Source organism: Teleopsis dalmanni, chromosome 2, assembly GCF_002237135.1.
Source record: "Teleopsis dalmanni isolate 2A chromosome 2, ASM223713v2, whole genome shotgun sequence".
NCBI classification, from domain to species: domain Eukaryota; kingdom Metazoa; phylum Arthropoda; class Insecta; order Diptera; family Diopsidae; genus Teleopsis; species Teleopsis dalmanni.
This window is the reverse complement of record NC_051847.1, coordinates 47,875,367-47,892,840: the sequence shown is the minus strand read 5'-3', so window position 1 is coordinate 47,892,840 and position 17,474 is coordinate 47,875,367. Positions and strand designations below refer to the sequence as shown.

General features: G+C 29.1%; 2 protein-coding genes across 6 annotated transcripts in view; one reads left to right on the top strand and one right to left on the bottom strand.

Moving 5' to 3' along the window:
* LOC119686344 (5-hydroxytryptamine receptor 1D-like) overlaps positions 1-17,474 on the top strand; it is a 121,342-nt gene that overhangs the window by 58,569 nt on the left and 45,299 nt on the right. The window lies entirely within an intron of this gene.
* On the bottom strand, positions 9,150-15,155 carry LOC119686343. 5 transcript variants are annotated; one of them, XM_038100907.1, is made up of 11 exons: positions 15,071-15,155; positions 13,781-14,076; positions 13,353-13,717; positions 11,330-12,251; positions 10,841-10,969; positions 10,686-10,778; positions 10,513-10,629; positions 10,363-10,455; positions 10,217-10,300; positions 9,975-10,088; positions 9,150-9,909 (listed from the first exon to the last, which is right to left on the bottom strand). In XM_038100907.1, the coding sequence occupies exons 2-11, from the start codon at positions 13,944-13,946 to the stop codon at positions 9,272-9,274; spliced, it is 2,721 nt and encodes a 906-aa protein (XP_037956835.1). In that variant the 5' UTR covers positions 13,947-14,076; positions 15,071-15,155; the 3' UTR covers positions 9,150-9,271. The 5 variants fall into 5 exon arrangements, with proteins under 5 accessions (XP_037956835.1, XP_037956839.1, XP_037956840.1 ...); XM_038100911.1 differs by having other exon boundaries at positions 10,217-10,297; XM_038100912.1 differs by having other exon boundaries at positions 10,217-10,258.

The window sequence follows — 17,474 nt, the reverse complement described above, 5'->3', positions numbered from 1 at the left end:
CCACATGTTCTATTGTTTGAATGGATGAGCGCATTGTAGGACTCATATCTGCCCCTTTGTATTCCACATGTGATATACGTTGATATATTTTTTCCTTCCAGAGTTCTTAAATTCGTTTTATTCGAGTTAAGAGTTCTGTGATGTGACCAACCAGGTTCGTGCTAAAATCGGATCCTCCTTACTCATTATTATATTACGAAGTTTCCTACGTTGTATTCAGGGTCCCTGCTCGGGCGCCACTTGTAAAGAACCTTTTTTTCTCAAGCCGGGGTTTTTCTCGCCGGATTCCAGAGTCGTTACAAGAATATTTTTTCTCTGTAACCCTGAATCTTCTCGTAATTAAAAAACGGGCTATTTTCGTTAGTTTCGTGGTTTTTTATTATTTTTCTCAAAATAAATTTATTACAATATTTATAGTTATACTTATGTACTAATGATATTTTATTGTAATTATAAATACGGACAATTAATATAACTCCTGTAAATAAGAGAACACAAAAGAATGACTAAAGGTAGGCTAGGAGACAACACTACCGACAGGGCTGTGTTGCTAGGTTCAGTGTTACCGACTGGGCTACACTGTGGGATTAGGAAACAACACTACCGATAGGGCTGTGTTGCTAGGTTCAGTGTTACCGACTGGGCTACACTGTGGGATTAGGAAACAACACTACCGATAGGGCTGTGTTGCTAGGTTCAGTGTTACCGACTGGGCTACACTGTGGGATTAGGAAACAACACTACCGACAGGGCTGTGTTGCTAGGTTCAGTGTTACCGACTGGGCTACACTGTGGGATTAGGAAACAACACTACCGATAGGGCTGTGTTGCTAGGAATCAGTTCTATGACTTAATAATTACCTCTGTGATTACCTTGTGAAGTGTTCTGCTTCACGACCTGTGATTGAACCTCTGGTGATGTGCACTGTTCGAAGTGCTGTGGCCAAGTCCCTCTGGTGATGTGCACTGCTCGAAGTGCTGTGGCCAAGTCCCTCTGGTGATGTGCACTGTTCGAAGTGCTGTGGCCAAGTCCCTGTGTTTTACTTTGCTTCTCCTTTTATACGGATTTTATATAACGGGATAACTGACTTCTGAGTGCATACTGTGTAGCTTTCTTCTAAGTTGTTATTGCCTGCTACTGATTTCGCTATGTTCTGCTGTTGTTGTTCGCTGCATATTTATTATTAAAATTTTGCAAAAATAATTACCCTCAAAGAAATCGGAAGTATTATTACTTAATTTGTATTTTCAAGAGATTTATTGTTTCTCTTAATTTTGATAACTAAATTCTATGATAATTTATAATTACTTATTATTATCTTACTTTCTAAAATAATTCCTTTTACTTTATTAATACTTTATATATTTTTTCATAGCTTAGACTAATATTTTTTTTTCCGTGGGTTTGGTTTTACTAATAATAGCTTAATTCTATTGTTTTGTTTGTTTACAATAATAATAATAACTTCATGCTATACATATATTTTTTTTTCGACAAAAATAGTTTTAATTCTGTTGTTGGGTTTTTTTATTTGTTTACTATAATAACTTCATGCTATTTTCAACTATCATAATTTATTTGTGACGTGTTGGAAAAAATCGTCACAATTTGTAGAATATTTTTTGAGACTGCCAGTATCAATGGTTGAACTTTATTATATTATAACGAAATCATATACAAGCTGTGGAATAATTCAATTAATTAATTACAGTTATTTTTAATTATTCCATTTTGAATTTGTTTCTCGATCTTGTCATGTTAATAATGTTTTTTATATATTTTATTTTCGGCTACAGGTCACATTTTTAAATTAAATATTTGTTTAATATTTTTTTATATAATATATTTTATATTTTGACTCTCCTTGAGAGTCATCATCAGTATAAGAACTCTACAATTGATAGACATTAATAAGTATTAATAATATATAATATATGTATCAATTCATGTTATTGCATTGAAATGTGGACAACACACAAAATTATTATATTTTATTAATATTTATTAATGCCTATTAATTGTAGAGTCCTTAACCTGATGATAGAGACATTTTTTATTGTATAATATCTTGTGCATAGAATCTTATTTGGGAACTTAATATAAATACCATACAATACTACAATAATATACAAAAATAAAAAATCTTTTTAATTCTCTAAGATTTCTCTGACTTTATCACAAAACACCTATTTGGAGTTTTATTATAATAAATATATATATTATTTTTTTTTTTATTTATAATACAAAATAAAATATATATGTTGTAATTGTTTAATATTATAAAAAAATTTAATCAATTTTTGGATTTCCTTGTTTTATAATAATATATCACAAATGCTTGTCAAAACATTAAAAATACATTTGAATTATTTAAATAAATTATTTATATAAGTGTTTTTGAAAACTGATGTGACGAAGTAAATCAATATTACAGAAAATTAAAAACTATAATCATCATTTCAGTACAAAGTATTTACTACAGATTGCTTTTCTTCTTACTTAAAATTCCACTTAGCAATGACCATCAAAAATAGTATTCATTCTTTAATGATTCCTTTTTCAAATTTTTTCTCAATTTTGCAATAATTTTTACTGCTTTTAATGGAACCACTTGCATTTGTTTCGACTTGTTTCGACTAGTTTCGACTTGTTTAAAGTTTTTTCTTCTTACCACAGAAACCATCCCAAATTAAGTTGCTCCGTTTAGTAACTGAATTTTGCCAGATGATGAATGAATTTTCCAATATTGTATTGTCGGTTGCTAAAGCCAAATATTTCGCTTTAACACTAGCAACCTTACTTCGACCACTGTTGGAGCAATTGGTGATATGGCCTCACAGAGTTGGCACTCAAGGATTTAGAGTTGTGCATTTCATTTCGCACAGGACGAATTACTGGAATTGTTGCAATTTTTGGAGAACAAAACACAACTGCAAAGTGCAGTTTAGTGCTGTGGTTGCTAAGATCATGGGTGTTTTGTTACGGAACTTTTCAAATAAACAACACTAAATGCAAATTTCCAAAAAGGGATTTAAATGTTTAATTTGACATTTAAATTATTTATGTTATTTCTGTTTATTTTTTTTGTTTTTTTTTTTTGGTTTTTTTGAAACAAGCACATAATATAAAGAAATTTTTGAAACATCAATGGTTTTAGTTCACAATAAACGTAAAATCAACCAAAAATGTCAGCATTAACCCAACGCATGCCAATGTGGCAATTTAGCTTGGAAAATCTGTGGCTGAAATGGGTGTGTAGGGTTAACAGCTCCTCGCCATAGCGTTTACATGAAAAGGAATCCCGATAATGTCTTGGTTTGCTTAAATAAATGTGCTTCTCTTTTATTTCGACATTTATATTTACATTTTGTTTCTGTTTCGTGGCAGAGTAAGCTGCTTTGATGTTTCACGTAGTGTCAGTATCTCAACATATTTTAGCATACATTTGAAATATCTATATATAGTATAGTATGTATTGGCTTCTCTGTGCGCTTCTTACGATTTTGCAAGTTTGAGCTTCTTTTTTGCTAAAAATGTCGTATAGGTTAATCAAATACTTTAGATATGAATTTGCATAATCGAATTCGAATACTAATGCGATTTCTTATACGTTTTGAAATTTTTTTGGTTTTGATTTTTACTAAGATAACAAATTCAACTTGCTGACATAAGGAAAACAGTGAATGACAGAACTTATAATATTTATGAAATGAAAGGAAGGTTCAATTGGATATCTCTTATTATTATTGTTATTATTACTACTATTGTTATTATTTAAAGCAGTTTGATATAAAACTATAAAATAATATTAGTTTAAATATCAAAGTAAACAAATACTTAGCTGAAACTTATACTGAATTTGTACACTTTAGTGTTAAAATCTCCAGTTATTTGTTGATTGGAGCTTTGTCACTGTCATGGCTTACATGGTTACCGACCCATGCCCACGGTACATTGCCTAATGACAATACCTGGACACTATGAAGGCTAACTTTTGTGATAAATACAAGATTTTAAAAAGTTTTAACTAGTAAATCCCTACACTAAGTACTAAAAAGCAGCGTTTTTTTTTTGCTAAAATCAGCTTTAGTACTCTACATCGTCAATATAGGCACCCTCAATAAAAATACATCTTTTCCATATTCATTTTTTCAACATTTCTATTCCTTTCTTGTGAAGGAATACCTTAACTGGACATATTGCAGGGATCTTCAGGATTTTGAGCTGAGAAGGTGGGATTTTTTAGTCCGTAGACATGTATGCCTCAATGAGTCGTGTATGAATCGGGCATGCTATGATACGGGCCATTTGTATCTTTAGAAGATTATTCCTCCGGGTCCATACGAAAAAAAATATTCTTTTCATGTGAAAATATTTTTGGAAATGGATTGATTGATTAGCTTAAATGGCTGCAGAATTTCCTCCTTTATAACAGTAGCATTTGGCTGTGGTTTTGTTACCATAGACCCGGTCATGAAAATCGAAAGTTTAAGACCTATTTGCTTGGTTGATATTTGATATTTATATTATATGTATATTATATTTTTTTATTATTTTTTGAAGAACCAATAGTGGAATATCTTTAATCTTGTCGAATCTGGTTATTTGCAAAGAAAGTGTTCATTTGTTTCCAGAGTCCTAATTAAATTGTCTGGGACCAACTAATGAATTTTCTCGTGTTAAAACATGTTTCTCGTAAGAGGCGATTAAAATACAGTAGGTACCAAACGATACTGTTCACATCATCATGGTAGTAACTCAATTGTATGTGTAAATCTGGTACCACGAGGTACAGGATTCACAGTTTCGGCTGTCTTGATCAATAGAGGTTTGTTCTTGAATGTGAGTATCGTGGTGGTTTTGGTTAGAACCTAAAGTTCTGGAGATGAAATGATTGTATTCGTTACTTTTATTTGAGTTGGAGCTTTAATTAGTACCCTCAGAATTCGAATGAGAGCATTCATTCGCATTATACTGATACATGTGTTAAGAATACCATGGTGTTAAGTCTTAACGGCAGGTAATCATGGTAAAAAATTATAACTCTGTTACTTAGAAGTTGCAGACTACTTTGTGTAACCTTAGACACATGTAAAAAAATCATACACTGGCTAGGAAGACTGGCTTGGGTGTGTGATTTCAGTATGGATTTTAATGATTTTAAATAACAGTTTATCCAGTTGTTCAGTAATAATAATATTATAAAGGTGTTTGGTTTGGGTATCTACTTTAAGTTGGAAAAACTTCCAGTCAGTGGAATATATATTAATTTTAGTGGTCTTAAGAACTGAGTTAGAGCGATAGAGGTATTCTTCAAGGAATATTGAGATGACTTTTGGATACATTTTTGCAAAAATGAGATCAATTAAGTTTGAAATTTCGATCGGATCCGAGATCAGTTAATCGTATACCTTACTAAGCGGGTATATCGCCTACAAGGTGTTGTATTTGAATACATTTGGTGTTTAGGGTCCAGAGCCTCTTCAAAGACTTAGTAATATGTAAGTAAGCATGTAAATAGCCTGTTTGTCGCTGTGAAAATCACATGGAATAAATTGTGTAATACCCCACGCAACTTAAGGTTCTTTGCTTTTTATTGAGTTGTTCCAAAGAGAACCAGAGAAGATATAAAAATATTGTCTAATATATTTCACAAAGTTTATTCAATGAAGCAGTTAACATATCACAGAAGTTAATATATCTAATAATTCGTATTAGATTATTTTATAACAATAAGTAAGTAAATAAGTAAGATAGGTTTTCATTTATGTCTTTAAAAATCAGTGTTACTGAACATTATAAATTTTTTCTAAGAATATTATTAAAAGTGATAAATACTTTGATATAGTTTGTATCAAATATTTTTAACTTATGTGTAAATATTCGCTTTTATTTTCCAAATATCGTTATCTCATACTGATATCGTATATTTCATTTAAATCAAAACACCTTTTCGAAGTTATATTTTTATTTAAAACATACACATCCTCCAGTAGTTTGGATAATTGATTGTTAAAACTTCTTAAGCTATTAAATAATAAATCAACAGTAAAAATCTAGGAAAAATATCCGATTTCCTATTTAAATTCACTTCAACTTTTTATGTAAATAAAAGTTTAAGATTTTCACGCTCATTTAGTGGTACTGCATCTGGTGGTACCGAATTGTGTATGCCAGTTGTGAAAAGATCCCGTGGCGAGGCTTACGAAAACGGAGCACAATTTCCAACACTTCGGGGGTGTAAGGAAACTTTTCTAGGGAAACTAATGCACAACTCAAGTGGGCAAAGTTGCAGGTGGTAATTAAAAATTTTAATTTTCATATGCAACAAATTTCCAGTGAATTTTACAATGGAGATATTATAATGACATTCAAAAAGATTTACACAGTATTAAGTGGAACTGTTTTATAATTAAAATGAAAGTTTAGGAATATATAATTCGTAGCAGAGTCAGTTAGAATGCATGTGCACGACAAAATTTGGAGAAACTCCTCACGAAAATTATAAAATTTTTAATTTGGTTTTAATATATTCAGATACTTTATTTTTCGCAGTATCTTTTACAGGTGAGCTCGTTGTGACATTCGTGAGAAGTTTTCTACTTAAAAGCGTAATGAACTTGTCAGTGAAAATATTGGTGGAAATGAAATTCTATGAATATTTTCAAAATTTATATTAAATTTTTTAATTTTTTAATTCAATTTAAGAAGGAAATTACGGAAAATGTTAATTAAAAAGGAAAAATTAGTGAACACCAATCTCTACTCCTTTCACACACACACATACACACATAATTCAGTTTCAATTCACATAACTGCCGGCTTTAAATGAAACAAAACGATTTTCAAAGAATCTTTATAGCTTTTCCAATTTGTTTTCTATTTTCTTTTCCTATTTTTTTTTTCTATTTTTTAAATTTTTTTCCCTTTTTATGCCTTGCTATTTTCTGGTTTTCATGCCATTTTGAAGCGCATAATTTATCGTAACAGGTTTCTGTGTACCCACAGTTGCATTTTTGTGTATGTTTGAATGGTTTATATTGGTCTGAGTTGGAAGCCCATGCAGTTTGTGTGTGTTTAATTGTGCTATTATTGTTGTGGCAAGTTTGTGTTACAAAGCTCTGTGTAATTTGCTCGTTTGCATAATAATCAACTTGAATCAAATCGAAATCAAATGATTTCGTTTCACTGCGGAACACACGAACGTTTATAAATATTCAAGGGCGTAGTTGGTGAATCGAAACATCGAAATTCAAGTTTTTTTGCTTCTTTTCGCTTTTAAATTTGCATAAATACACGATTTTTGATTTGTTTTAATTTTGCAAAATTTGGATTTTCTGATTTAAATACAATATATTTTATCGTTTGCATTTAAATCGAAAATATCTAATATTTATTCACTAATATTGATAACAACACTAACACCAATTTATTGCATTACAAAAATATTTTTACTATAAATATGTATTTTAATTTAAATGGGAATATATAATTTAAATATCCTTAATATATAGTATATACGATTATACTAGTTTAGTTTAATACAAAAACTAACCATGTTGTAGCTTAATATCTGGTTAGACACAACATTATGAAAGAATTAACTACCCAATAATAATTAATTAATTAATAATTAGGTTTTGAAAAATTAAAAGCATTGATGAGAACTAATACTTAATTTTTATAGGGAAGATACCCTGCAGACAGGAAGCATATAGAACTTATTTTGCGTACATATAAAATCGTGTAATAAGTTAACTTCTTAAGTATGTAATTGTAGTTGTAGACGTAGCGAATATAGAAAATGAGGGAACACAAAACTGGCGGAACGCAGAAAAAATGATTAGCTATGACGAAGTACACACAAAACAAAATAGAATAAAATCACAAACAACATAAGTTTAATCCGATCACCAAATACTTCGCACATAAAGAAATATTATTCACATATGGGTAAGCACTTGCCGTGCTTTAAACTAGAACGAGTTTATAAACTACAGCTTTATTATGGAAACACAAGTTCAATGAATTAAAAGTTAACTTTTGAGTTCACCTATTTTTTTATTTTCAAAACTATTCTTTTGTTGTTGTTTTGCATATTGTTTATGTACTATATGTAAAGCGTCCATTCTGGTGATTTTTAAACGTCCATTCTGGTGATTTTTAAGCGTCTATTTTAGTGATTTTTACATGGACGCTTTACATATAGTAATTACACAATATGCATAACAAATGTCTCTACAAAAAGAATAACTTTGAACATAAAAAAGAGAGAAAAGTTCTTCGTGAGATCTTTGGTTTTCTACGAGTTGGTGACGACTACCGCATAAAAGTGAACCACGAGCTGTACGAGCTTTATCACGACATTGATATAATTTAGCGCATTAACATCCAGCGGCTTCGCTGGCTTGAACATGTCGTGAGAATGTATGAAGATCCTCCGGGGAAGAGGCTGTTTGAAGCAGTAGTTGGCGGAAGAAGACGTAGACGTAGACCGTGTCTCCGGTGGAGTGATCAAGTTGAGAGAGCACTAACTGGACTTGATGTACGAGGCTGGAGAAGGAGTGCATGCGGCAGAGGCGCTTGGAGAGACATGCAGCGTCAGGTCGAAACTCGGTAACGGGTTCTTATGGCCAAATAAGTAAGTGCGTTAGTTAATGTCATTAATTAAATAAAAAAGTGACAAAAAACCTGGAACTAGAGCAATGAAAGTTTGTGCAGCTTTGGATAAACACGATTAGTCATCGCTTCTAATTTGACAGGCACGAGTTCCAAGCCTGACACTTGCAGTCCAAACAAATTATATACGGACTATAAACTAATTAAAATTCGATTATTTCCTAAGACTACTGATGATAGGTACTTGGTAATACTCGAAACAGCGTTGAATGGTCAGCCAAATTTCAATTTTCAATTTGTACTTTCTTTATTTCGTTGCTATTCGAAAACCCTCTAAATTTTAAATATAGCTTCTTTGTCACTATAAAGAAAGCGTGGCTTTTTCAGCTACACTAATACATACTTATAATTTAATTTACATATCAAATTATTTTAATAGTAGTTAATAAAACTCTTTTTCACTTATATAAATAGTTTTATTTATAAAATTTATTTAATATATGAATTTTTGTTACATTGAAATATATTTTTCTATAAAATTTTTTTATTTAATGGACAAAGAGTTTAAGCTATAAGCTATAACTGTTTGTCCATTATATACTAAAATTTTATAACATTTTTGCCACTATTAATATAGGTTTTGCCATTAATTCAATGCTTAATCTCCGATCGAAATAACTGAAAACAAATAGGCACGTAAATGAACCAAGGAAGGTATTTCAAAGTGCTATTTATTATGCAGTGTTGCGTCGATATGAAATCTATATTAGTCAAACAAACTTCATTATTATTGAGAAATATCTCGGCTATTGACTTATAGTAACTATTTTGAAACGTACCGTCTAGCTTTGAAATTAAAAAAAATTTTATAATAAGTTTTAATAGCTTGAGAATTATTGGCAAAAGATATATAGTAATGGATAGTCGGTTGGTTCCGAAAAGTGATATCCTGTTAAGATAACATATAAATCCTAATAGAAAAAGATGCAAGCATGTAAATACGATGAAATCGATAATGTCAGTTGTCAGCAGTTTAAGGGGTGTGAAAAGTTTACAGCAATCCAAAAAATTTGGCGGTTTTAATGTTATATCGTCATCGTTTGCTCTGTCAATTTCATTTGAAATATTTTGTAAATCCTTTTTGGTTTGACAATCAAATATAATTTTTTGCAAATTAGTTTGATTCATATTAGAGATGGAACAGTTAGCATCTTCCGAAGAGGATTCTTTTGTTTGTGAAAGTTCATTTCTTTGATATTTAAATGATGCCATATCTTCAGTTTCTATATCTTTGTTGTAAAAAATTGTAATTATATAAATTATAATTCTAATTAAGTAATAAAGTATCAAATACCATTCGTAATAGTAGTATATGTTTCTTCTGATCCATTTTTTATCAAAAATTTGTGCGGATCAGTAAAATTGTCCTCTTGCGAGACGATGTCATTAGTATTTGAATTAGTTTCATCTGTTGATATTTAGCACATAAATATTATTTTTCAAACTTTGTTAGTGAATAATAAATAAATTTCATAAAACTGCAGATGCATTGTTAAATTATATCCATATAATATGAGTTTTATGGAAATTAAATACCTTGCTCCGTATCAAATGCTTTGGCGAATTTATCTTTAAATTCTAAAATATATTGACAATCATCATTAATTCTGTTCTCATCTGCTATTTTTAAATCACTAGATGAAATATTTTTCTACATACTTTAAAAAAAAAAATTGGAATACCTTTTTTACTTGAGTTTATGGTTAAATCATTTTTAATCTCAGATGTGTTTGAAAGTAGGCACATCTCATCAGTAATTACATGGGTTTTATCTGCTTCAATATGAAAAGTTAACAATATATTTTTTAAATTATATCAGAGAATAATAATACCATTTGTTTTTGAAGTAGATGTTTCTATTAATCCATTAATAATATCCATGGTATCTTGTGCAATATAATCATAATAAAACGAATGAGTATTTTCTTCGCAGATGTTTGACCAATTTGCTTTAATGTATATCATATTAGTTATGTTTTTAACTCTACTATATACTAATAAATACCTTTTGCAAAAAGGTTATACTCATTTGCAAACTGATCTGTAATATCCAAGTTTGACATACTTAATACAGCTTTATCAGCTTTTATGGAAGTTGCTTAAATTTAAATTACACAACTTTAATTATTATTGAATAATTTTTAAGGGATAATTGCATACCTTGTTCCAAAGACGGTATTACAAATAATTGTTTGGCGTTTACACTACTTGCTTTAACAGAGCTAAGTTCAACTATGGAACCATCAAAAGTATTCTTAAAAGTTGGTATATCTCTCTCAGATTTTATTCCTAATTTTGATTTTAAATTGTAAATATTTAATGATCAGATATTTTGTTTTTTAACGGGTTAATTAAAAATATTGGAAGTTAAAACGTTACAATTAATAACAACCCTGTTATTGATAGCAACGTTGCGATCAGTCTTGGAGTTATGTCAATAGATAAATGTGAACTATACTGTATAATTATATTATCGTTTTCTTTAAAACTTGAATTTTCGTTTGAATTTTATGTTAAAATTTCTTGTTTGATTTGACAAGATTTGAAAAATTTTAAATATTGAAAATTGGTCAAAATGGTTGATTCATTTTGGTTCTTTCTATTCAATATTTTGTATAATAAAACATTATCTAAAAATATTAAATTTACCTTCAATTTTCTTTAAAATTCCTGACGCCTGCTTAATTACTTTAAGTTTTATTAAATCTTCATACATAATACCTGACGTGTTCATACAGTTATTATTAAATATGTTTCTTATTCTATATTTCGGGACTTCCCCATTTTCATATGTATCATTTTCATATGTTGGTGTTATTTCAGGTGCAGTAAGATCCAAAATAAACATAGTTAATTTCTTTGCTCTATTCTGCTTTAAAATAAAATTTTTTAAATTCTGTTCAAAACGAATTACTGGCCGTGGTTCGATCCATATAAAAGGCATTACGTATTTCACTTGTGCTGCTGTTATTAAAATGAACTTAAGAGTATAATTCAATTTATTGGAACATATGCCATCCTCTTCTTGCTGATACAATTTTAATAAACTTTTTGGATACTTAGAAAAGTGTTCATCCTCCATTGCAATAATTCCAAACTCAGGAGCCGCTAGTAAAAATTCTTTAACTTTTCTTATGTTATTAGTTATAGCTTTATCAAAATTGAGTTTAATTGGAAGGTAAGTTTTTGGCCACTCGAAAATTTTAATAAGCTTTTCAAAATGTATTTGATGAGAACAATTTTGGCGCGAAAATTCTTCCAAAGAATTAATTAGATCAGTAGCCATAATTGCAAATTTCTCGGTAATACATTCGTTTGATTGAAGACTTAAATTTTCACCGTCATAAAAGTGGTGGCTTGAGTCAACTGAATTATATTTCAGAGCTTCTAATAAAGTATCTGGTTCCCATTTCTCTAACTGTATTTCTATCTTACCAAAGTTGATAAACATTTTGGCGTTTGCATTCACATTAAAGTCAAGAGATAAATTTGATTCTTTGTTGTGTATTTTGCATTCATTTGGTCCCAGAAATTGGAAGTTATTAGTCTCAATAGAATTTTGCTTTAAAATCTATAAAAAAAAGGTGTTTTTATATATAATTTTTCTTTATAGGTGATATGCAAACATTATAGCTTAACTCTATATCTGCTATCTGTATCTTAGTTTATCAATTTATATACAGATTTGTGTAAGTCGTTTTTGTTTGAAAAATATGTCATCTGGTAAATACATTAATTCACCTCATAAGAATATTATGTTTGTGGTGAGTTCGAAATATACAGTCGGTTAGTGGACCATGGTAGAAGATTGGATATGGCATTTACCGGTTGCTGTCGTAGTTGTGTGAAAGACGAAAACATGGCTCACATTTGCTTTGTTAGTGTCCAGCGACTGATTAGAACAGAGAATCTTAGTTAGGTTTCAGATTTGGCTTAAAGGAACATTTTAGGGTTTGTTTGAGGTTCAGTGTTATTGTTAAACAACAATGTTATTATTTAAGTTAATGTTATTACGATTATATGCAGTGGCATAGTGAGCTGATGGTTCTGAAAGTTTTTGTGGTGTCGACGATATAACCTAACCTATTTAATTAATATGTCAGATGTTAATGAAACCTTCAAATAATAATGCAACAATTTCTGTTCCCTATAAGGAACACTATGTCATCTCTACTATTTTTAGTTATACTAGTTATGGTAATAAAGAAAACGAATAAAGTTCGAAAGGATCTAGTATATATAGCTGATATTTTTTAATTCGTTTTCAATCCAGAGTATATAAAATACAAACTGTTTTCTCACATATTTAGGGTCCAAAAAGTTTCAAATTTTGCAAAAAAAACTAAACAAATTCGCGTAAAAACAGCCAAGATGGCATCTTTTACGGTGAGAAAGGAATAAAGAAGCGTCACAATAAAAGATGTCAAGTAGTTTAAGTATGTTGGCTATATCTCAAGGAGAAACGATAATAGTGGCGCGGAAAGCATGAAGAAGAACAACGATCATCTCAGTAACTTAGAACACTCGTTGTCTACTAAGTAAGATAGAGAATAGTGCTTATTTTTGTCCTATGCTATGGGTACAAAAAAAAATATCTATCTAAAATATCTATATATCTATCTATATTATCTATTGTCAAAATAATAATGGTATTTCAGCTATAGTTACTTACTTTTTTGTCCTTATTAATTCTTAAAGAATTTTTGAGGATCTTAACATTCATTTTTAGTTTTAATATCTTTTTTATTTTTTGCTTTTGATATCTTTTTTTTTGATAGTGTTTCAGTATGTGATTTCTACACGCGATCTTATTCAACACTGAGTCTTTTATTGTAAATAATTTCTGTTGGCGGAAACCTTGGGTTTGCCCTCCACTTTTATTGAATTGATCTTCTGATGTTTTTGTAAGTAACTTATTTGAGTTATTATTGAAGTCGTATTCAGGAGCAGTATTTGTAGTATTTTCCAAGGAATTTTTGTAATTATCTGCTTGGGAGCACAACTTTGGATTGACGGTATCTCCATCGTTAGATAGGCCTGATGTAGTTCCAGAAGCAATTAAATACTTGTAATTTTTATATCTCTATTTTTTATACTTACTCTCTAATTCCGCTTGATTAATGGTGCTTGTGACAGGTTCTACTATTACATTTTCTGCCGCAACTATACCGATTTCTTCATTTTTAATTTCAACATTTGTTGATAGTTCCGGAGACGCATCTTGGGGATTTTGCCCCAAAGACTTACATGCTTTGCAATCTTGCATTTTTAAAATGTTACAATTTTGTGATCCAAAATTTTTGTACAAGAGATTTTAACAATAATGTTAGTATATATTATACCAAAGAACTTATATTGCCGAAGTAATATGTTAAAGCAATTTTACGAAAAATCTTCTGAAAAAATAAAAATTTTGAAAAAAATTTTGACATATGAAGGAAATAAAAATTTTTTTAAGTTTGTTTTTTAAGTTAGACATATATTAAACCTTTTTAAACAAAATTTTAATAACTACTAATATCCAACAACACAACAAATTTCACAACTTATCAATTAACAAATAAAGAAGATGTATCAATAATCTAATGATCATAATCATCACAATTTTTCATAGTTTTTTTCTTATAAAGCTATAAGGTGCTTACAATATTTATCAGGAGGCTGATATTTAAATCACCTTTACATTTGAATCTACTGAATATGATGCATTACCTAAGAGTACAAGCTATTCCTTTAGTTAATATATCGCATTTTTCTAATATGTGCTCTAATGGCTTACGTTCTTTCTCGCAGAATCTGCAATAAAGTTGTATGTAGTAACGTGTTCGGAGGTGGTTTAAGCCTACTACAGCAGGTCACCAACTCGGTTTACAATGTCATTCGATCTTAGAAAAACCAATAAAGAATTTAAATACTATTATTATATAATTATATCATATAATATTATTAAATTTAAATCAATTATTATAATCTCCTGATGAGAAGTCTAAAAGGATTGTCTCAAATCTATTATGCTTACAATGAGTTTTTATCTCTTTAGTCTTTCTTGATCTTTTAGCATTCCCTACCATACTTCTCTAACTATACTGTAATTGGGTCTAGGCCCCAACATAACCGGAGGTTTATTTTTAATGAGTTTATCGGTTTGTCTATATTACAGGATAGTTAAAGAAAGCTGAGATCTAAGGGATAACCTAAGGGTATAGAACTCAATATGCCAAGAGTTCTATACCGTATTTCTAAGAAATTAAAATTGATATCGAATGCAAAAGATATGATTCCAATACTAAATATGTAAGCGGATGACGATTAATTTAAGAGTCATTACCGTTGGTGGTATATTATATGCATAATTTAAAACGACTTTAAAATATTCAAGTATAGACTTACCAATTAAACGATTTAGTGCGATCAATATGTAAAAACGTATATGTAAATATACACAAAAATATATAAACTTAATATTTACATTTATAAAATTGTGTTATAAATTTTATAAGTGAAAATTTAATTTTTTAATTGACAGCTAAACTAATAAAATAAAATTCAATGCAACTGACACAAAAAAACTTCATAAGTTATTGCTAGAGATAATCAACCTACTTAATCTTTAATGACTTATAGTATGAGCTTATCTTACAAATCTTTTTTAAAGAATTTATTCAAGTTTTCTTATTTCAAAAATAACAAAATCCTAGGCTCCTTAAGATAAACCCGAGTATAAATTTAGTACGATAACCTAAACATACCATTATTACGATTTACGATTCCGTTTAAGTCCGGCTTTCACTTTCTGAACCATTTTAGGTGATGTTGCTGCTTTTTTTCGTCCACTACCATAGCGTTTGACGATGATACATGTACTATTATAACGATTTATGGTACGATACACAAACATTTTAATCACTTTAAGGTGTTTGAGCTGACGAAAAATAGCTGGTTATGATACTTCAGCCAAATATAACGCAATCACACAATTTCGTTTGAAGTTCATTTCGAAAAACTTTTGTTTTATAAAACTTAGACGCATATTCTTGTGGTTGCTTGTAAACAATATAAACAGCTGTCAATCTTATAAATTTCACATAGTTGGCAATATCAGTTTGACAGATATATCTTTTTGTTTTTGTTGGTAACACTTCAAACCCTGTATATATGCAACACATCACTTAATAAGTCTGATTTAAATAAGAAAAGCAGTTTTTTATAAATTCAACTCAATGCTCTTCTTTAAGATTGATGTTTTCACACAAACGCCCCTCTAACTTATTTATATGGTCACGTAAAAATGACCAAAATCAAAATGTTGATACAATATTATAGTTTTGTTTGATTATATATTAATTGTATCTACTTTCTTGCTGTTTTATTGCCATCTTAACTGCAAATATTGACCACACGTAATTTAGGACGAAAATTTAAGTATCGAAACCATTCAATTGAAAAATATTCCATCCAACAACAAATTGAATTTTTATATTTCAAAGGTACGAAAATGTGACAGAACTATTAGTTATACATAAACCAAAAAAAACATTTTTTTTTCTATATATAATATATATATGCCTTATATTTATAGAAAATATTATTTGTTTTTTAATATTTACTTTTTATTTATGTATGTATTTACTACATTTCTGATATATGATAAAGTTTTCGTTAGTATGACTCTAAAAATGTTCGATATTTTAACTTTGAAATGTGGCCACATTTTTCGTATACTTTTTTTTAGAGTTTTTAATACAATAATGAATGAGCGACTAATACTGCTGGCGATAATGACACATTTATTAACTGTATGGCAATAAATTTTATATAAATATCAAAAATAAAACCTAAAGAGAATTTTAAGCTTGAAATACGCCATAGAACGATTATCTCCTAATTCAACATGATTTCTACATTACACAATAATGAAAACGCGATTAATAACGCTGGCAATAATGCCACAACTGCTAATGCCATTGCGATGTATTTAACAGCCATATCAAATCCAACCTAATGAGAATTAAAACTAAATAATATAAATTATTAATTGTAAGCACAACCTTAAAATATTTTGAACTTTGGCTAAGGCGACGAATTATTAATTTAACATTTTGTGTATCATACAATAATGAAAACGCGATTAATATCGCTGACAACAATGCCACAACTGCTAGTGCCATTGCGATACATTTAATAAATATATCAAAACCAACCTAATGAGAATTAAAATTACTTAATATAAAATATTAACTGTAAGCGTAGTTAAAGCACAACATTAAAATATTTTAAACTTTGGCTATTTACTTAGCATTAAAAAATATTATATATTTCAATATATATGTTTATATTTTCTTTTTCTTAAGACATAAGCTTACAACATATTCACAGATAAAAGAAAAAAAATTACATTAGGCGACGAATTATTAATTTAAGATTTTTGGCATTATACAATAATGAAAACGTGATTAATATCACTGGCAATAATGCCACAACTACTAGTTTCATTACGATTCATTATATATACGTACCAAAAACAACCTAATGAGAATTAAAACTAAATAATATAAAATATTATTTGTAAATGTAGTTATGTTAAATGACAATTTTTAAATATTTTAAATTATGGATCATTTATATATATATATAAAATATTATACATTTTAATAAGAATTTTATATATATATTTTATTTTTCTTAAGCAATAAGTATTAATTATAAATTATTAAATAATTAGAAATTGTTTAAGGTTTTTCACATGACCACATGACTATAAATTTATACAATTTTGGAGTCAGTTAAAAATAAT

Coding starts and splice junctions, on each gene's coding strand:
- LOC119686343 (XM_038100907.1), bottom strand. CDS start 13,946: ATGCAAGATTGCAAAGCATGTAAGTCTTTGGGGCAAAATCCCCAAGAT. Junction 10,970..11,329: donor AATTTTAAAGAAAATTGAAG/GTAAATTTAATA, acceptor AATCAAAATTAG/GAATAAAATCTGAGAGAGAT. Junction 10,456..10,512: donor ATCTACTTCAAAAACAAATG/GTATTATTATTC, acceptor TTCATATTGAAG/CAGATAAAACCCATGTAATT.